General features: G+C 41.3%; 3 protein-coding genes across 7 annotated transcripts; 2 read left to right on the forward strand and 1 right to left on the reverse strand.

Annotated features, from left to right (window-relative positions):
* Nucleotides 1-1,575: 1,575 nt before the first annotated feature.
* Nucleotides 1,576-16,953, forward strand: LRR1 (leucine rich repeat protein 1). Of its 5 annotated transcripts, none has more exons than XM_073895165.1 (4): nucleotides 1,576-1,596; nucleotides 7,289-7,387; nucleotides 8,631-9,352; nucleotides 12,448-14,492. In XM_073895165.1, exons 2-4 carry the CDS (start codon nucleotides 7,325-7,327, stop codon nucleotides 12,686-12,688), a joined length of 1,026 nt encoding a protein of 341 aa, XP_073751266.1. In that variant the 5' UTR covers nucleotides 1,576-1,596; nucleotides 7,289-7,324; the 3' UTR covers nucleotides 12,689-14,492. The 5 variants fall into 5 exon arrangements, with proteins under 5 accessions (XP_073751266.1, XP_025725898.1, XP_025725897.1 ...); XM_025870113.2 differs by lacking the exons at nucleotides 1,576-1,596; nucleotides 12,448-14,492 and adding exons at nucleotides 2,757-3,277; nucleotides 16,556-16,953; XM_025870112.2 differs by lacking the exon at nucleotides 1,576-1,596 and adding an exon at nucleotides 2,757-3,277.
* On the reverse strand, nucleotides 15,799-17,093 carry RPL36AL (ribosomal protein L36a like). Its single transcript, XM_025870117.2, has 2 exons — nucleotides 16,947-17,093; nucleotides 15,799-16,213 (listed from the first exon to the last, which is right to left on the reverse strand). The coding sequence occupies exon 2, from the start codon at nucleotides 16,194-16,196 to the stop codon at nucleotides 15,876-15,878; it is 321 nt and encodes a 106-aa protein (XP_025725902.1). The 5' UTR covers nucleotides 16,197-16,213; nucleotides 16,947-17,093; the 3' UTR covers nucleotides 15,799-15,875.
* A 49-nt stretch (nucleotides 17,094-17,142) lies between these two features.
* Nucleotides 17,143-19,690, forward strand: MGAT2 (alpha-1,6-mannosyl-glycoprotein 2-beta-N-acetylglucosaminyltransferase). Its single transcript, XM_025870111.2, has one exon. It carries the CDS (start codon nucleotides 17,635-17,637, stop codon nucleotides 18,973-18,975), a length of 1,341 nt encoding a protein of 446 aa, XP_025725896.1. The 5' UTR covers nucleotides 17,143-17,634; the 3' UTR covers nucleotides 18,976-19,690.
* The last annotated feature ends 1,232 nt before the right edge of the window (nucleotides 19,691-20,922 follow it).

The following is a 20,922-nucleotide window of genomic DNA, read 5'->3' on the forward strand; positions in this document are numbered from 1 at the left end:
CAAACTGAGGGTTCTAGAGGGGAGGGGGGTGGGGGGAGGGGCTAGCCTGATGATGGGTATTAAAGAGGGCACGTTCTGCGTGGAGCACCGGGTTTTATGCACAAACAATGAATCATGGAACACTACATCAAAAACTAATGATGTAATGTATGGTGATTAACATAACAATAAAAATGTGCAAAGGAAAAAAAATTGACCTCACTGTTTAATAATATGATGTGACTATGATTTACTAGTTTGAACCCAAGTGAGCCACAAACCTAAGTGAATAAAGTTTACTACAGGTACAAATGAAGGGGGAAATCAGAGATTCAATGAATTAATTGTTGGATCCTGTATGCACCAGAAACCCAGGGAAATAAAGGAAATGAAAGGTAATTTTAAGTGCAATTGAATTTTCAAACTCCAAAAATGAAGAACAAGATGTTAAAGATAACTAGTGGAAAGTGAACTGGGTTTTGAAAGATGAACAGGATCAATTAGTATGAAGAAAACAGAGGGGAGGGAATAAGTGTAGTATGTAGGCCAGGAAGAAGAGGAACCAATTTTACAGAAGGAAAACTAATCTAGATGTCATTTCTTTGATTCCTTTTGTTAAAAACTGTAGCCCACTTTAAAATACCTTTTATTTCCATGTTCAGTCAGTCTGCAATTCAAACTAGCTTGAGGTAATTAAGGGTAGAGGAGATCAACAGGCAGACTTTATTTGTATGGTAGTAAAGACAGAAATGTGGATGAGTAATCAAAGAAATTTTTTTAATAATCTCTACACCCAACGTGGGGCTCAAACTTACTACCCTGAGATCAAGAATCCCATGCTCCACCAACTGAGTCAGCCAGGCACCCCTAAAGAATCTTTTGCTGCATAAACAGTCCAGAAAGGCCAAAATAAATGCCATATCCAAGTATGTCAGTCATTAAAAATAGGGAAACTAAGAGGAAGCTGGGGGGTAGGGAGAGAGACGAGATCTCAAAAACTGATAAATGTTTATTTTACTTTCAGTCCAATATTATTTTATATGATCTTAATAAGATAATCTTATTTATATATTTTGGGAAGCACACATCTTTGAGAATCTGGCAATTAGGAAGATAAGTTTTTTGCTGTACACACCAATGTGGGGAACAAAGGCAAAAGGAAATGTAGACAAAATTAAATCTCCTTATAACCAACAGCCCATTGACAAATACTTGAGATAGGCAGATTATAACATTCTTCTGGGATCTTGAGTCTTCTTTAACATATGAAAGTCTTTTGGGAACCTCTCTTAATCTTTAGGTCCCCTAACCCCAAGGTATATAATCACTTGCTCCTCATAATCCTGGGGCAGTGGGAAGCAGCAGGTAGCTGCTCAGGGAGCTCTTTCTGCCCATGGGGCCTGTCCCCACGGTTTAATAAAATCACCATTTTGCATGGAAGACCTCTCAAGCATTCTTTCTTGGCCGTGGATTCCAGAACCCATCACCAACAACAACATTCAAGAACTACATCAACACCATTGTTCTACTCTAAAATCACCTTGGAACTGTTAAGTAACTTTCATATATTTAGATTATTTAACATCTGATCACTGAATCCGTGCTTCATTAACCCAGGTAACACCAAATAGAAGGTTGAGGCTTTGTAGTTGTTGTATTCTTGGTTTTTGTACATTTCTATTCTAATTAAAATTACATCAGTTATACATTTAAGATTTTCCCAGCTCCCACTGTCCCTGGAAGTTCAGAGTATTTTTGATGTACCTGTCATGCTTTAGGCTGATGTTCTATTATTTTGTTTTACTCAAAGAACTCAAAGAACAAAAGTGGGTAATTCCTATAAAGACTGTCTTTGAAAACTCTAAGGTGTCGTTTTAGTTTAGTCTTGTTTCCCTCTGGCCATGAGATAAACTGTTGCTAAATGCGGAGTCGTGTTTTCCTGCTCTACGTGCAAGAATAATAAATAGGGGGAAAAAAGTAGCGCTTTATTAATCACTAATTTTTAAGAACCAATTACGTTTTTCAGAATTAGAATCAACAGAGAACACTTTAGGTTCAACATGTTGTAAACACAGATGCTCACTTAAGGATAAATCATTATATTGTCATAATTGAATTGAAAATCGGTATTTCTGTAAATCATTTCACATTTGCGAAAGTACAGCTCAAACGAAATGAACGTTTAATAAAAGGCCGGGACTAGGGTAGGTGAGAGAGGCGCCGAGGGCAAATATTTAAGGAGACAAGACTACGTCCTTGAGAGCACCTCCCTCGCCCCACCTACGGCCTGGCCCTCCATTAATAAATGTAATAAGGAGTCCGAAGGGCATATGGGGTCTGCACGGTCTTTCCCAGTGTCAGATGCAGTTAAGCCAGTGACTCCATCCAACCTAGTAGCGGTTACAAAGTGGGCATTTGTTCGACAGAAATTGCCAAGTCAAATATTGTCCTATCAAATTCAGTTCTGACGTGACAGGTGTTGCCTCCGGAGGGGAGCCACCAAAACAAAACAAACACCAATCCATCAGCTCCGGGAAATGCCGCGCCCTGGCTGGCAATGGGCAACCCGTAAGTTCCGAAGCTATGTAGGTAAAGTTCCGAAGCTATGTAGGTAAAGAGACCTTCCCTTTAACAGAGGGGCACCCGCTTCTCTTTGGGAAACTCAACGACCCAACAGGCGCAGGAAACCCGTTAAGTGTCACCAGCGGAAACTAGAACTCCGCCCCAAACAATAACCACCTGCGCCGCCAGCCGCAAGGGTTCCTGGGAAAGGGCGTTGCGCCTTCGCCAGTCGCCGGTATCGGGAGGCGCGAGCCGAGTCCTCAGACGGCCTGTATCCGTGCTCCGTCGATGGGCAGCCACAGTGAGGACTCGACCCTGCAAGTGAAAGGGAAGGCCGTCGCCCCCGAAGACCCAAAGAGCCGCTGTTCTGACCCGAGTTGTTGTCACTCCGAGCAGGCAGGCAGATCCGGGGACAGCCCGCGCGCTCCAGGACCCCGGCGGCGGCGGCGGCGCGGCGCGGCGCGGCGGGAAGGGGAAAGTTTCAAAGCCGAGGTGGGGACTTGCCTACCGCCGCTCGGGCGAAATGAAGCTGCACTGCGAGGTCGAGGTAGTCAGTCGACATTTGCCGGCTCTGGGAATGAGGAACCGGGGTAAGGGTGTCCGGGCGGTGTTGAGCCTCTGTCAGCAGACGCCCAGGAGTCAGCCTCGGGCTGGGGCTCGGGGCGATCGAGGCGGCCCGCACCCCACCTGCCTGCTCATCTCCACCCTGAAGGACAAGCGCGGGACCCGCTATGAGGTGCGTGGACCGAACCGGCCTTGCCTCGGGAGTTGGCCACGAGCTCTTCCCTTTCGGGTCTCGCTTGCTTGCCCGTTCCGGAGGCTGGAGCCTGTCCTGGGGGCGGATACCTGAGCCCCACCACCACTCCGAGTTCTGGGCGTCTCCCTGTGAACCCGAAAGGAAAGCTTTTGAAAAGGCACCTCCTTCTTATTTTTCTCTCCCATTTCTTTGGCTTTAAATTGACACCCTTTCTATTTAGTAGTAGATGGTAACCTTGCTCTTTTAAAGCCTCTGGAAACTCGGCCTGCGTGAAACTAAACTTTAAATGAAACAGCATTCCAGTTTGGGGGACCAGTAAAATCATTGCACTTTCGTTCAGTAAGTTTTTTTCTCCCACAGTATTTTCGCTAGCCTTTTTTTTTTTTTTTAACGCTTTAAGTTCTGATGAGTAGTATCCAAGGTCGTTATCCAGATTAGTACAGTAGTAAAGCTGTAAAGCTTTGTGTTGCATCTTGATATTTTTATTAATGTTACCGGTTACTGCATCTCTCTCTCTCTCTTTTTCTTTTTTCTCCTTAAATGTTTAATTTCCTAAGACTTGATTTTCTAGGGCTAGGGCTTTTTCTCATTTGCATAGCAATAGAGTTAAACTCTCTAAAAACAGTTGAAAGTTGGAATAAAATTTTCAAAACACAAGTTTTATAAAATTCATTTTTCCTCATTTTACAAGGCACTATGTTATTTTGTCAAAATGACTGGAATACCCTTGTGTCTATTATAAATAAAGTTGAGGGGGCAACTCATCTCCCACCCTTGCATTGGACTCTTGTCTGGATTTTATACAGTTTCTGGGATTATTTCCCTCATAGTATTGTACTCCACAGTGAATACTCTTAGCTGACGGAAGGGTTTATTACATCTCATTCAGAGACTCTTAGTAATTGATATAGAAGTTGAAAGTGTAAGTAATTTCTCCCTCTTCATGGAATCAACTCATACAATTTTTCGCCTTGAAAAGACTTAAGTAATCACCCAACATTTTATAGGTTAGAAAACTGTAAGGTGACAGAAGCCAACTCATAACAAGAATTGTCTCCTCTTCACCATTGTCTTCCCCAAAACCTCTTTCATGCCCAGCTCAGCTATTGTCTATTTTTAAAAAGTCTGTAATGATCTCTTCCTTAAAACTTAAGGTGCACTAATAATTGTAGGTGGTAATCCTAACCAAAAGTTTATTGTGAACTGCAAGTTAAAGGTTTACTGTGTGCAAGATACAGTGCTAGATGCTGTGGGAGATAAACTTGATTTAGTCACTATCCTTCCAAGACTAGAAAGGAAGAAATAGAAACCAGTGCTTACAATACAAGGTGGGCTATGATAAATGCTATAATAAAGGTAGAAGTAGAATAGTATAGTATCAAAAAGCAAAGTGAATTTGATTACAGAGGCTTGAAAAAGTTGGGTTTGTTTTTTTTTTAAAGATTTTATTTATTTATTAGAGAGCGAGCGAGAGAGAAACAGCATGAGAGGGGAGAGAGTCAGAGGGAGAAGCAGGCTCTGCACTGAGCTGGGAGCCCGATGCGGGACTCGATCCCAGGACTCCGGGATCATGACCTGAGCCAAAGGCAGTCGCTTAACCAACTGAGCCACCCAGGCGCCCTGGGTTTTTTTTTTTAAGATTTTATTTATTTTTATTAGAGAGCACGAGCAGGGCAGACGGAGAGGGACAAGCAGTCTCCCTGCTGAGCAGGGGGCCCGATGCGGGACTCGAACCCAGGATCCTGGGATCATGACCAGAGCTGAAAGCAGACACTTAACCGACTAAGCCACCCAGGTGCCCAAGAAAAGTTTTGTAGAAGAGATGGTGGCACAGGGCTTGGGACATAGTAGGTGCTCAGTAAACATTTGTGGGATGAATTAAAGTGGTGTTGGTCTTGGGTCCTGAAGACTAGGTATTAGTGCTAAGTGTGGAAGTACCTTGGGGATCTTTCTTACACCAACTTTTCCATTCCATGGTTCACCTACTGCCCATCTCACTGTGATTTCCAAATCTGTATCTTTAGCTAGTCCTCTCCCTTAATTTCCAACTTGAATCTCCTATCAATTGGAAATCTTCACTTAGATGTGTTGTAGCATTTCAAACTAAGATATCTAAAAATTAATTTTCTTTGCCACCCCTAAATTTGGTTTTCTGATGGTGTTCTGCAACTCATTAAATAGTGCTCTGCTCTTGGGGTGCCTGGGTGGCACAGTTGGTTGAGCATATGCCTTTGGCTCAGGTCATGATCCCGGGGTCCTGGGATCAAGCCCTGAGTCAGGCTCCGAGGGGAGTCTGCTTCTCCCTCTCCTTCTGCCCCTCCCCACCTCGGTCCCTCTCTCAAATAGATAAATAAAATCTTAAAAAAAAAAAAACAGTGCTCTGTTCTATCCAGAAACCTTACAGCTTTTGCATTCCCATATCTAATAAAATATTGAATCCTTTCAATTCTACCTCCTAGGTATCTTTCAGATTTTCATACCTCCTTCCGTCCCAATGCAGTCTAAACTACCATTACCCGTTGCTTGGCTTGTCTCTTAAAAGATAATCCTATCTCCCCTCCCCCAAAGTTCATTCTTACACTGTTTTTTATTGTTTTTTTTTTTTAAGATTTTATTTATTTACTTGACAGAAGGAGGGAAGCAGGCACGCAGGGCTTGATCCCAGGACCCTGAGATCAAGACCCGAGCCAAAGGCAGACACCCAACCAACTAAGCCACCCAGGCGCCCCTTACACTGTGTTTAAAGGGAACTTAGCAAAAGGAAGATCTATTCCCAGGTTCAAGTCACTCAGTGGATATCATTTGCAGAAGAAAATCCAAAATTCTTTTTTTTTTTTAAGATTTTATTTATTTATTTGAGAGAGAGTATGCAGGGGGGAGGGTCAGAGGGAGAAGCAGACTCCCTGCTGAGCAGGAACCCCCAATGCGGGACTCAGTCCAGGGAGTCCAGGATCATGACCTGAGCCAAAGGCAGTCGCTCAACCAACTGAGCCACACAGGCGCCCCAAAATTCTTGACATGGTTTACAAAATCTTCCACCATTCAGCCTCTGCCTGTCCAGGTTCACTTGCCTCTTCACTGAATCCTTTAGCTATACTGAACTTTCAGCTCCTCACAGCTGCCGAACTCTCTTGCCTTCAAGGCTTTGCATACATTTTTCCTTATCGGTGTGCTATTCCCTCTCTTTCCCCAGTATCTTCACTTGCCCAACATCTCCTGATCCTTCAGTTCTCACCTTTAAGGTCACCTTGCTTTCCCTAGACCAGGTAAGATTCCTTTGCTATGTAAGGTCTTAGAGCAATTTGTACTTCCCTTATCTTAGTATTTGTTGCTTGTAATTACTTATTTAATAATTGTCTCTCATCAGACTGACAACTTTATAAACTTTATAAATGTAATTACCATGTTGGTTTTATTCACTACTATTGTTTCAAGCCCCCTGTCATAGTACCTGATACAGAGTGGCTTCTTAGTAAATAGCTGTTGAAGCCTAAAGCCGAAGCAACATTTGTCATTAAAAGTTTTTGAGCACCTGTTATGTGTCGGTCACTGTTTTGGTTCTGTGGATACAGTAGTGAACAAAGGAAACAAGATTCCTGCTTTCATGGAGTTTATAATCTTGTGGGAGGTGTGTCCACTCGAGACTAACGGACTGAAGTTAAGAAGGCAAGTAACTACTATTGGCAGCTCCTACTACGGTCACATAGTTGGAATGGGAGAAGAGGAGCATTCTCCCAAACGGGATTCACAGGAAAGGGTTACTGGGCTGATAAAACAGTAATATCTACCAGAAGCTAGATAAGAAATGTAGCTACCCAAATGCTAAAAAAAACCCAAAAAAACCAATGAAATTAAAACTAAAACTTAAAACCACAAAACACCCAGACTTGATTAAAAGCCTGGCAAAGTGACTGGCACTTTCTAGTTGTAATAAATATTGTTGAATAACAATATCTGATTTGTCCTTTTTTTCTCATTGGTGTTAAACAGCTAAAGGAGAACATTGAGCAATTCTTCACCAAATTTATGGATGAGGGGAAAGCTACTGTTCGGTTAAAGGAGCCTCCTGTGGATATCTGTCTAAGTAAGGTATGGTATGAAAAACATTAATGGTTAGGTTGGTTGGCTGTATTTTCTTTATAGAAGAGGCTATTTGAGCGTCCTGATATCCCACTTAGCTGAAGAGGGATGGACACTTGGCAGATGTGTTTGAAGAAGCAATGGCAGCTTCTCTGGCATGCTGGCCCCGCTCTGAAAGTGCGGAGAGCCTAGTAAGGCTATGCAGGATGGGGAAGAAGGAGAATGACTTATTTCTGTGCTCCAGAGAGCCTTAGAGTGTTTTTAGAGGGGAACTTTATAAGGCCAGTGGCACAAGTCTACATTTTGCCAACATAATCAGGTTGCAAATCTAAATTTGGTGTAAAAAAAGATAAAATGCAATTAGGACAATTTTGGGATATCTTATTTATTATCATTTCAGAAAATACTTAAACCATTAAATTTCTTTTTTAAAGATTTATTTATTTTAGAGTGAGAGAGCACGAGCAGGAGGGGCAGAGAGAGAGGAAGAGAGAATCTCAGGCTCCAAGCTGAGTTCACAGCCCCATGTGGGGCTTGATCTCGTGACCCTGAGATCACGACCTGAGCCAAAATCAAGAGTCTGATGCTTAACATACTGAAGCCACCCAGGCACCCCTAAAGATTTTATCTTTAAATAATCTCTACACCCAATGTGAGGCTCGAACCCACAACCCCAAGGTCAAGAGCTGCAGACTTCACCAAATGAGCCAGCCAGGTGCCCCGTCTCAGTTCATCTTAAAGCCGTCTTTTTTTTTTTTTTTTTTTTTTTTTAGTTTTTTTTTTTTTTTTTGACAGAGAGAGAGCACAAGTAGGGGGAGCGGCAGGCAGAGGGAGAAGCAGGCTCCCCGCCGAGCAGGGAGCCTGATGCGGGGCTCGATCCCAGAACCCTGGGACCATGACCTGAGCCGAAGGCAGCAGCTTAAGAACTGAGCCACCCAGGTGCCCCAAACCCAAGTTTTAAGTGGAATCTTTTCATGCTTTCTCATCTTATTTTATACTCTTTTGGTTCCCCTTTGAATGGTTTTATTTAGAGTGTGTCTTTCAACATAATCTTTTTTCAAAAATTGTTTTTATATCTATATTGAATTTTAGTCAAAATAAAATACTAAAAAATTATTTTTACAGCCATTTCAAGAAATGATTGCACCATTTTGCATGTATAACTTTACAGAATTTGTTATAGGATGCATTAGCATGCATGTATTATCTAAAATGGAATTTATAATTGTATGACTTATTTTTATTTATTCAGGCCAATTCCAGCAGTTTAAAGAGTTTCCTTTCAGCTGTGAGACTGGCTCATAGAGGTTGTGATATTGAAGTACCACTTTCAACCTTCACACCAGTGAAGACTTCAGAATTTGAAAAATTTAAAACTAAAATGGTTATCACATCCAAAAAGGACTATCCTCTAAGCAAGAACTTCCCATATTCTCTGGAACATCTTCAGACCTCTTATTGTGGGCTTGTCCGATTTGATACGCGTATGCTTTGCTTAAGAAACCTACGGAAATTAGACTTGAGTCACAACCATATAAAAAAGCTTCCTGCTACAGTTGGAGACCTCATCCATCTTCAAGAACTTAACCTGAATGACAATCACTTGGAGTCATTTAGTGTAGCCTTGTGTCAGTCTACACTCCAGACGTCACTTCGGAGTTTGGATCTCAGCAAGAACAAAATCAAGGCACTCCCTGTGCAGTTTTGCCAGCTCCGAGAACTTACAGATTTGAAACTTGATGATAATGAATTGATTCGATTTCCTTTCAAGATGGGACAGTTGACAAAACTGCGTTTTTTGTCAGCAGCTCGAAATAAGCTTCCCTTTTTGCCTAGTGAATTTAAAAATTTATCCCTTGAGTACTTGGATCTTTTTGGAAATACTTTTGAACAACCAGAAGTCCTTCCACTTATAATGCTTCAAACGCCATTAACTTTATTGGAATCCTCTGCACAAGCCGTATTATGTAATAGGTAAGACTTTTAATAGTCATAAAATGTATCTTTGTTAGCCTTCTAGTACTCTCATTATCCTCATTGTAATCGTCACAGTCTTTAACGTAGTTTACAATGCTGTGCACAAACTGACCCCTTGCTCCAGTGATCTTGGTGCTCCTTACCTCTGCTTGGAATGCTTTTCTTCCAGAAGGTTCCATAGCTCACTTTCTTACTTCATCCAGTTCTCTTCCCCAGTGGCACCCAGAAAGGCCTTTTCTGACTCTGTTTAGTTTGATCCCCCACCCCCTTACATTGCTTGACTTTTTTGTCATAGGGTTTATTACCTGGCATTACATCTTTTTTAACAATTGTTTTCCTGTCAGTTTTCCCCACTAGAATGTAAGATCCATGAGGGCATGGACTTTGTCTTATTACCCACTGTTTCCCCAGGGTCTAAAATGTGATATTCCCCTGTTCTTACCATATACTAGGCATTTACTTAATACTTGAATGAATGAATGAATGGCAATTGTTTCTCAAAGTGTGGTACCCTGACCAACAGTATCAGAATCACCTAGGAACTTGTTAGAGATGCAAGGTTTTCAACTCCACTACAGACCTATTGAATCAGAAATTCTGAGGGTGGGTCCAGCCCTCTGTGTTTTAATCAGTGCTTCCAGACAGTATTGATGCACTCTAAAGTTTGAGAACTACAGTCTGGCATAGCCGTCAAGTGTGGTCTTTGGAGTCAGACTTGAGTTTGATTCCTGGCTTCACCCCTTAGTATGGCTTTAGCAAGTTTTTTAACCTCTTTGATTCAGTTTTCTCATCTGTGAGATAGGAACAATAATACCCACGTAACATAATTGTGAAGATAAAGGAGCTAATGTAATGCCAAAGTTTTTGGCATATAGTAGGCCTCAGTAGCTGTTGGTTTTCTTCCCCTTGTCTTTGAACACTAACCGCTTGGTTTCATGAGACACCAAACTCTAATTATTCATTTGGTTCATGCTTCTTTCATATAGGAGACTAAGATGTAGACCAAATTATTATCAAGTGCCTATAAAATAATAGGAAGACTACATTTCAAAGACAGGATTGGGAAAAAGATCTAAAAAAAAACCAAAACAGACATTATGGGCCTAGAAAAGTATACAGAATTTTGCATACAGCTTTATAATGCTCATGGACTCTGAAATCAATCCAGTCCTCCCTCCTCACCATTTTTATTTAAGAGCTCTCAGTTTAAAGTGGTGATTCTCAAACTTTAGTTCACATTTGGAGTCACCTGAGCAGCTTTTAAAAATTCTGATGATTAGGGGCACGTGGCTGGCTCAGGACTGACATCCAACATAGAAAAGTGGAAAGAAAAAATAGGTAATCAAAATATATAATAGAGAAGGTAGAAAAATAATTTGTTAGTGCTGAATGATTTAGCATTGTAGTATTTACATTGTTTTTAAACTTGACTTCTCCTGATATAGGTTCTTTTAATGTGACCTTAACTTTTACTAACGTATAATTTTGCATGTTTTCAGCCCACTTGTTAGAATACAGATCCAAAGCTATGAGAAATTGCCCTAACTACTGGTTACAAAGTTATGGTCTATTAGAAAAATATGTGGGAATTTAAATTATGTTAAGATAGAAAATACAGTTTTTAACTGTTACCAGTTTCCTTAGGCTATAGCCAACAGCCTGAAAGAGATTAACATAAACATGTGGTAGACACTTCCTAGCACAGTTGTTTTTTTTTAAAGATTTTATTTATTTGTCAGAGACAGAGAGAAAGCACACAAACAGGGGGAGCAGCAGGCAGAGGAAGAGGGAGAGGGGTAAGCAGCCTGCCCGCTGAGCAAGGAGCCCTGTGTGGGACTCAAAGCCAGGACCCTGAGCCGAAGGCAGAAGCTTAACTGACTGAGCCACCCAGGTGCCCCCCCAGCACAGTTTTTAAAAAAATTGTTATTTATACAAGCAACAAATTAGTACATGTGGAAAAAAAATGAATTGCAGACAAGGCTGGTCCCTAATCCCTTATGAAAAGGAAACTTATTTTTTATTTGACATGTATCTTCTCAGACTTGTTCTAAAAGGGCTGCTGAACCCCGGTTTAAATTATGAGTAGGTTTTATTTATTTGTTGAAAAAGATCTGAACACCTATTATGTGCCAGCCTGGGCTAGGGACTAGAGAACAAAGAATAGACTCTGGGAGACAAAGTGACTTGGGGCATGGTTGAGTTTGGGGGAAGGAGTTGGACAGTGGGCAGGCCAACCTCAAGAGACCATCTTACAGTGGCTCATAGATAAGGGTAAAGAGTTTGACTTGATTTTAATTGCATTGGGCACCATTGGAAGTTTTAAGTAGGAGGGTGAGTGATTTAAGCAAGGTAAGATCAGCCTTACTTGCTCAGCTAGTAAAGTAAAACAAATACCCCAAACAATATGTGTTTTAAATCTGTTTCACAGGGCGCCTGGGTGGCTCGGTTGGTTAAGCGACTGCCTTTGGCTCAGGTCAGGATCGAGTCCCGCATCGGGCTCCCTGCTTGGTGAGGAGCCTCTAACCCTCCCACCTCTCATGTACTCTCTCTCTCTCTCTCATTCTCACTTTCTCAAAATAAATAAATAAATCGTTAAGAAATAAATAAATAACTAAATCTGTTTCACAGTTTAAAAGTCCCTTTTGCAACAGTGGATGCCTAGGAGAGTATTTGGATTTATTTACATAAATATTTCTTCACAGATAGAAGTCAGTAATTTTCCCGTTACCATTATGAGAATTGTATAACAAAACTGTACCTTTAAACGATCATGTTATACTGGTCATACAGTGTAGATCCATAATGGACTCTTTTCATTCTGTTCCATGGGTTTTGCTATTAAGTGACAGTGCTGAAAGATACTTTATGGACTAGTATAGCTCCTCTTTGGTTTACAGTATGTCATATGGTGTTTTTAGTATATTTTCCCCATTCTTAACTGGAAGAGAGGACAATATACTGAGTCACTTAATAAGAGTAATCTTATTTTTCCATGGTTATAATTCAGTGTCCAGTAATTCATGACCTAACACATGAAGTTCTGAATCTAGTAACGTATTTAAAAATATTTTTTGAACTTTTTTTTTCAATAGGATTCCATATGGCTCTCATATCATTCCTTTTCATCTTTGCCAAGATTTGGATACTGCAAAAACCTGTGTTTGTGGAAGATTCTGTCTAAACTCTTTTATTCAGGGAACTACTACCATGAATCTACACTCTGTGGCTCACACTGTGGTCTTAGTAGATAATATGGGCGGTACTGAAGCACCTGTTATCTCTTACTTCTGTTCTCTAGCCTGTTATGTAAATTCTTGTGATTTGTTAAAGTAATAGGTGATACCACAAAAAGAAATTCCACTTAGTTACAGATCAGTTTGGGTTTCATTTATGGTTTAACTGTGTCAAACTGGAGAAAGGGAAGCCTTTCATATACTTCAGGGGAAGAAGGTGTTACTCTAACATTTTCAATCATTTGACCATAAAACCTTAATTTCATTAAAACCTATTTAATTTTATTGTGAGGAAACTTTTATCAGTTTATTGCACTTGTGTTGATTTTAGCCTAGTGTTTCCAGAATGGGTTGTGGGATTATCTTTTAATGTTAAACAGATACTGATCCCTATCACTCCACTCATAGAATTTTCTTTTCAATTTTCTTCTTGAATTTCAGTTAAAGAAATTGAATTCCTGTATGTAGAAAATATATCCTGGAGGACTAAGTCTAAATTTTAGTGAAAACTTGTTTGGTATGAAACTACATAAGCATACCACTTTTTGTGTTTTTCAGGTATATTATTCTACATATGGAATTCTATATTCAAGCATAAAGTTGGAATTGCTTTGGGATAAACAGACTTCAGCTTTTATAAGTTTTATGTTACATCTTTGTTGTGATTTCTAAGTTTTTTAACTTTCAGAGTTAGAACAAGGTTTTAGCGTTGGGTAGGAGGTATAGAAATTTGCTACTTTGTACTGACTACATTCTGTATTTGAAGGTTGTTCTTTTTTCTGTTTATTATTTTAGTCACTTAATATTTTTATGTTTTTAATTTAAAAAGTGGTAATACACCAGCTATAGTATGATGAGGATTTGAACTAGGGCAAAGGAATGGAAAATGAAGCTGCTTGAAAGAATTGTGGAAAATGGAATCAGTAGAACTGCTCCATTCTGTTCATTCCTATGGTCCTTATTCAGATCAGCCTCTTTTTTAGATCATTGCAATAGCCTCATAACTGGTTTCTGGGAACAAAGGAGGTGAAAGAGTCAAAGTTATTGGAGAAAACCCTCTTAGCATATCATTGCTGTTTTGGGCCTGGAGTTACAGGTAGTCTGTGTGAGACTATTTCTTAAGGTTTAGGGTAACTAACTACTTCCTCTGTCCTAAAATATTTATTTGGAGCATTTTATTCTTTTTTGAAATTACAAGTATTCCTGAGTAAATACTGTTCTGTTAGAAGATTTTTATTAAAACTTTATGTATATGATCTCCAAAACATAGTTTCTTCTCAGAGTGGATTCTTTCGTCCAGAGTAATTCTTGGGTGACCTTAAATTTGTATTTCTTGTGGTCAGTTAAGTTCTTCCCTTAAAAGATTTCTATATAATTTTTAGTTTTTCATTAAAAAAATCATACATAATGCAAAAATGACTTAAATAAAAAGAGCTGCCATTTAGCTGCATCTTTGTTCCAGGTATTATACATACAGTATTTTTTTTTTTTAAAGATTTTATTTATTTGAGAGAGAGAGAATGAGAGATAGAGAGCATGAGAGGGAAGAGGGTCAGAGGGAGAAGCAGACTCCCCGCTGAGCAGGGAGCCCGATGCGGGACTCGATCCCAGGACTCCAGGATCATGACCTGAGCCGAAGGCAGTCGCCCAACCAACTGAGCCACCCAGGCGCCCTACAGTATTTTATTTTAATCCTCACAAATTACCCTAGGAGGTACCATGAACCCAGATCAGAGATTTTAAGCCCAGGTTTTATACGCCTTCTAAAGTTAATTCACTTTTACTCTTTAAAACCAAGAATTCTATAATTAAGTAAAACATCTTAGAATTGCTAAACTCAAAATGGTGAGGGATTACCGATAAATATTATGTAACTACATTAAAACATGGTTCTTTTAAAAATATATTGTGGCATATTTAACTTGTGTGTATCTGATTTTTACATGTTCTTGTAGAAAAAGTTGTTTTATTATTTTTTAAGATTTTATTTGAGAGACTGAGTGTGCACAAGGGGACAGAGGGGCAGAGGAAGGAGGAAACAGACTCCCTGCTGAGCAGGGAGTCAGAAACTGGCTAGATCCCAGGACCCTGGGATCATGACCTGAGCCAAAGACAGACGCTTACTGACAGTCACTCAGATGCCCCAAAAGTTACTTTTTTCATCAACAAATGCAGATGTATCTATGTTGGGACTAAGTGCTAACCAGCTGCTACTCCTACACCCTAGCCCTTTGCATTACTCATCTATAAGCCATCCCATGTAAATATCTAGGCCAACTTAAAAATTCTTGTACAAAATGCAATTTGTCTTCTCACAACCCATACCCTTTGTCACTTTTTCCTTTTGATACTGTTTTGCCTTCCATGGGTTACAAGGCTCACTTCTTTGAGTTTCAGCCTTCCATTCTATTTTCAGTGGTAACTGTGTACTTTCTCAAACTTCCCAATAACCAAGAAGTTGTAACATTTGAGTATCTCCCAGAATAACTTCTAAAAGAATCAAAAAACAGTTTATGCCATCATGGACTCACAGTTTTTTTTCACTAGCTTCAGAATGTCTTGCAGTTAGAAGTCAGTTCTAAACTCCTGCCTTACATTCACCAGTCTAACACAGTGCTGTCCAGAAAAACTGATGCAAATATTCTGTATCTGTGTTGTCCAGTAGGTTAGCCAGTCAGCGTATGTGGCTGCTGAGCACTAAATGTAGCTAGTGTAACTGAGGAACTGCATTTCTTATTTAAATATCTGTATATGGCTAGTCCTCCCTACTGGACACTAATTTGCAAGTCAGCTCTTTTTATACCCCAACTTGGATACTCTGCCCCACTCAGTCTGCTATACGCAGGCCTAATTTATCCTCATTTACTTTTTTCAAAATCTGATTGAGACCTTTCCCAGCAGCTCATCAATTGTGATTATGAATTCACCTAACACATACATTTGAAATTGACCAGAAAAAGTAAAGAAAGTATCAGTTTTTTCCCTGGTATGTGGTTTATATACATAACCTAGTTTGTAAAGTTGGGAGGTGGAACTCCAGTCTTCTTTATATATAAATACAAAATTCCAATTTTGTGGAACTAAATTTAAGTAATAGTTTGAGGATAAACCTTAGTTCATTGACACATTTGCTATTTCCTTCATTTTGAATCACATTAAGCATGTCATTCTATTTAGATTTCTAAAAAACAAAATATTTGGGTAAAAATATCACTCTTTTCACACAGGTTTAATTTTCCTACAGCATCAACATTTTCTTCTCAAAAATAAAAGAAGAATCTCAAAGCTTAGAACTGGATCACTTGACCCTTTCTCTTCTTATCTCCTCCCAATTCAAAATGCTTGCATCTCTTAATGGCCAGCATCCTCTTGGACCTGCAGTTAGGTTCAACACATTCAAGCCTCAGCACAATCTTCTTTGTGGTTTTAGCCTTCTTCCGGAAAATTGGCTTTGTCTGCCCACCATAGCCACTCTGCTTCCGATCATAGCGTCTCTTTCCCTGGGCATAAAGGGAATCCTTGCCCTTCTTATACTGGGTCACTTTGTGAGGCTGATGCTTTCCACACTTCTTACAGAAAGTCCTTCGGGTTTTAGGAACGTTAACCATCTCTGCAGTAGCGCTGTCTGCACGATGAAAATGTAAAACATTTTAAGTTATAGTAACAGACTTCAAACATTTTTAATAAAGTGCTTTAGGAATATAAGGAAACATTACAACAATACATAAATCAGTAATGTATAAACCCCCCAAGTACTCCTTTTACGTATGAGTCAATACACCTAAAAGTGTACACCTTTTTGGAATGCTTAGAGCATTTATGGAATGAGACGAAAAATCAGCAAAAAGCAGTACAGGGGCGCCCAGCAGGCAGTTCCCCGTACAAAGTGGATTCCTTTGGAGCTTAATTTACTGTGGCTGTCCCAAGAATAAAAGCATAGTGGTGTTTATCTAATTTTCTTTCTCAGAGAGGACCAAAGCTAGAGTCTCCGACTCTTCCTCGCACCCTCTACTACCTCCATGTCTAGCTCCTGGGTATAGCCCGGTTCAGTGCGTGATTTCACTCAGTAGCTATAGCTACGGCCCGCCTCCGTTCCTTCTCCGGGAACCGCAGCAGTCTGGTTTCACTTTTCCCCTCCGAAGCACCGGCACCCATCAGCAGCCCTGAAGGCTGACGTGTCCTTAGTGTCTCCCGGCCCACTAGCCGCCATTCGTGAGCCCCTTGCCGAGGCGAGAAGCCAGTTAACTCTGCCAAGACAGCGGGTCTCACCCTCCAGTTCCTACAAGGGCCTGGCCCATCCCCAGATTCTGAGCACTGGAGGCTCCTGCTGAGACCGCTACACTCCCGTCTTAGCTTACCTGGAAACCGCGTCCACGCTCCTCGCCTCGCTCTGCCCGCGCCTAACAGGAAAGGGAGGAAGAAGCGGAAGTAGGAACTGAGCGTGAGCGACAGTGCTACGAACCAATAGGCAGCAGGCAGCGGCGGCCTGTCGTCTCCGGACGCGCCCGGGAAGCTCCAACCAGCGGCCCAAGGGGCGGGCCGGAGGGGTGTGGGCCCAAGGGCCGCGGCGCTCCGCGGGCCAGTCGCGGGTTGTCAGAACGGTCGCTGCCGGAGTGGGGCGAGGCTACGTCGCTCGGTCTTGGCGGTCTGGGGCCCGCGTAAGGATGAGAGCGCAGAGGACGCAGGGCCGCTGGAGGCGCAGGTAACCAAGCTGGGGTGCGGTGGGGCCGCGGCGGGACTTCTTCCGGGACCCGTGCTGAATGGAAAGGACGGAGGCGACGCCGAGCCGCGGCTCCTAGCGGCGGGGCCGCTGCCCGAGCTGCAGCTGCCAGGCGAGGATGTGTGGAGCCCGGGCGGCGCGGGGGAACTGAGACCCTTCGGGCCCCTGGACCCCCGGGGTCCGGGATGAGTTAGCTGGGGCAGCCGCGGGGGCCAGTTCTGACTGCTACAGGCCAAGGCGACGGCCACCACCCGCCCGCCCCTTCTGTGCAGAAGCCGCTAGCTCCTTTTCGCGCCCGCCCGCCCGCGCTCCCTGCCCTGGAGACCATGAGGTTCCGCATCTATAAGCGGAAGGTGCTGATCCTGACGCTCGTGGTGGCCGCCTGCGGCTTCGTCCTCTGGAGCAGCAATGGGCGACAAAGGAAGAACGAGGCCCTCGCCCCGCCGCTGCTGGACGCCGAGCTCGCGCGAGGAGCAGGCGGCCGGGGCGGGGACCATTCTGCTGTGTCCGTGGGCATCCGCCGGGTCTCGAACGAGTCGGCGGCTCCTCTGGTCCCGGCGGCCCCGCAGCCCGAGGCGGACAACCTGACGCTGCGGTACAGGTCCCTGGTGTACCAGCTGAACTTTGACCAGACGCTGAGGAATGTAGATAAGGCCGGCTCCTGGGCCCCCCGAGAGCTGGTGCTGGTGGTCCAGGTGCATAACCGGCCGGATTACCTCAGACTGCTGCTGGACTCACTCCGAAAAGCCCAGGGCATTGACAACGTCCTCGTCATCTTTAGCCATGACTTCTGGTCGACAGAGATCAATCAGCTGATCGCTGGGGTGGAATTCTGTCCGGTTCTGCAGGTGTTCTTTCCTTTCAGCATTCAGTTGTACCCCAACGAGTTTCCAGGCAGCGACCCCAGAGATTGCCCCAGAGACCTGGAGAAGAATGCAGCTTTGAAGATGGGATGCATTAATGCTGAGTATCCCGACTCCTTTGGCCATTATAGAGAGGCCAAGTTCTCCCAAACCAAACACCATTGGTGGTGGAAGCTGCATTTTGTATGGGAAAGAGTCAAAGTTCTACGAGACTATGCTGGCCTCATACTTTTCCTGGAGGAGGATCACTACTTAGCCCCAGACTTTTACCATGTCTTCAGAAAGATGTGGAAGTTAAAGCAGGAAGAGTGTCCTGAGTGTGATGTTCTCTCCTTGGGGACCTATACGGCCATTCGCAGTTTCCATGGCATTGCTGACAAGGTAGATGTGAAAACTTGGAAATCCACAGAGCACAATATGGGTCTAGCCTTGACCCGAGATGCATATCAGAAGCTGATTGAGTGCACAGACACTTTCTGTACTTATGATGATTATAACTGGGACTGGACTCTTCAATATTTAACTGTATCTTGTCTTCCAAAATTCTGGAAAGTGCTGGTTCCTCAAGTTCCTAGGATATTTCATGCTGGAGACTGTGGTATGCACCACAAGAAAACCTGTAGACCATCCACCCAGAGTGCCCAAATTGAGTCACTCTTAAATAATAACAAACAGTACTTGTTTCCAGAAACTCTAATTATCAGTGAGAAGTTTGTGGCAGCCATTTCCCCACCTAGGAAAAATGGAGGGTGGGGAGATATCAGGGACCATGAACTCTGTAAAAGTTATAGAAGACTGCAGTGAAAAATCACAATTACAAAAGCAAAAGTCACAGTCTTCTATTTTTGATATTTGTCCAAACAGAATATACAATTGACTAAAGGGGTTTAGGAACTGGTTTCTGCTTTAATACGGAAAAAAAAAAAATTCTTGTAAAAGGTGTCCAAATATAGGAATCTTTTCCTTCAATGTCTGATTAAAATTTAAACACAAGTTTTCATTTCGGGAGTTGGGTTTTAAAGTTCAATCTGTGTCTGCTAAAGGTAATCATTGTTAATTGGTAAAAGAAGAGGGGAAATTTTATTTAAATTGCATCTATTAATCTTTTTATCTGGAACTTTGTACACTTTTCCACTTTCAAAACTTATTTTAAGTACAGCAGACTTTATTTAAAACTGTCATAGCAGTAAAAAGTCTTACAATGGAATTGTTAGTATTAATCAAACAAGCCCAATTTCACTCTTGACACGGTTACTAGGAAGGGATTGCTTCACTGGTTTTATAATTCAAAAGTTATGTTTGTTAAACACCCTATCAGAACAGACATTTTCAGTATTACAGATTCCTGTATTATTGTGTTAAGATTTGCCTGTGCTTTGGAACCTTCATAGAACACACTTTCTTTTGGAATGTATTTGATAAGAAAGTTTAAACACTGTTTTCACCTCAATGTAGAAATACAGTGGGTTTTTTTTTCTTTTAGTGCTGCCAAAATAAAATACTCATTTTTGCATAAAAAGGTTCCTAATTATTTTGCAGAATAAATTTTGTTTACTCTTTACACCAAAATTCAGTGAAGGCATTCTAGAAGTTGTAAAGTTTACATCTTCTTGTGTACTATTTGTACATCATATAACTGAGTTTGAAATAAAGAAAACCCCACTCTGGACAATGCATTCCCTTTAGAAGAGACTGGCTTTCAAATTAGCCAAGCATAGATAATGAACAATAAAAAGCTGCTGTGTAAGTAAAATACAGACTAAATTGTTTTCGAAAGCCAGAAATGATAGAAAGTTCAGTCATGCCAAAGTGAAAATGTTCTAGTGCCAGCTCTAACTGAAATTATACTTTTTAAAAGGACACAGTAAATAATAGGAAACATGCTTAAAATTTATTCCATATTTAATGTGGAAGTTTCTCTTAATAGTATATAATTGCATTCTACCAGAAGTTACTCAGAGACTAATTTCTGTGTAGATAGGACCTCATTTCAGTCTAAGAAAATTGTGTATTAAATGGACAATTTTGAAATTATTTTATCAAATTAAGAGTCATATTATGGTTGACAAAATGCATGTGGTCGTTCTAGGTGGAACAAAATAGATCTCTTGCTTTATGAGCTATATTTATATTACCCTCACAGCCCAGTTTGGTTCCAGATATTTTAGGGGTTCTAAATGTAAATCAGGATGAATTGCCAGGCTTTGTGATAGCTTTTGGTGCTCTGATCTGACTTTTACCAGTTTAAAGGACTAAAAAAATGAGTTAATTTCCAGGACTAAGGGAAACCAGAGGTTTGAATTAGCTATTTTGAATCAGAAATAGATCAGATAAACTAGCTCATGGCTTTGGGGTCTGCAATTAGATCAACAAATATTTTCCTTTCTACATTTTCTTTCATGCGGTACTAAAAATTTTTGTGAGGAAAAAAACCTATTCGGATTTTCTCCAGGCCTCCAATATAAATATTAATAACTTAGCCACTGTTAAGATAAATTATCTGTTGCCCTTTTTAGATATTACAAGAGAAACTGACTAGAAAACACTGGCTTTTTGGTTTGTTTTCATGTAATACAGTGAAGACAATTTTCCTATGGGAGCAAATTCCCAGATTTTTAATTGTTCTAAAATTCATAAATGTAGGGGTACCTAGCTGGCCCAGTTGGTGGAGTGTTTGACTTATTGATTTCAGGGTTTTAAGTTCGAGCCCCACATTTGGGTATAGAGATTACTTAAAAGCTTTTTAAAAAA

The sequence above is a fragment of the Callorhinus ursinus genome, unplaced genomic scaffold (genome assembly GCF_003265705.2).
Source record: "Callorhinus ursinus isolate GAN/ISIS: 27379988/994484 unplaced genomic scaffold, GSC_fseal_2.0 scaffold8, whole genome shotgun sequence".
NCBI lineage: Eukaryota > Metazoa > Chordata > Mammalia > Carnivora > Otariidae > Callorhinus > Callorhinus ursinus.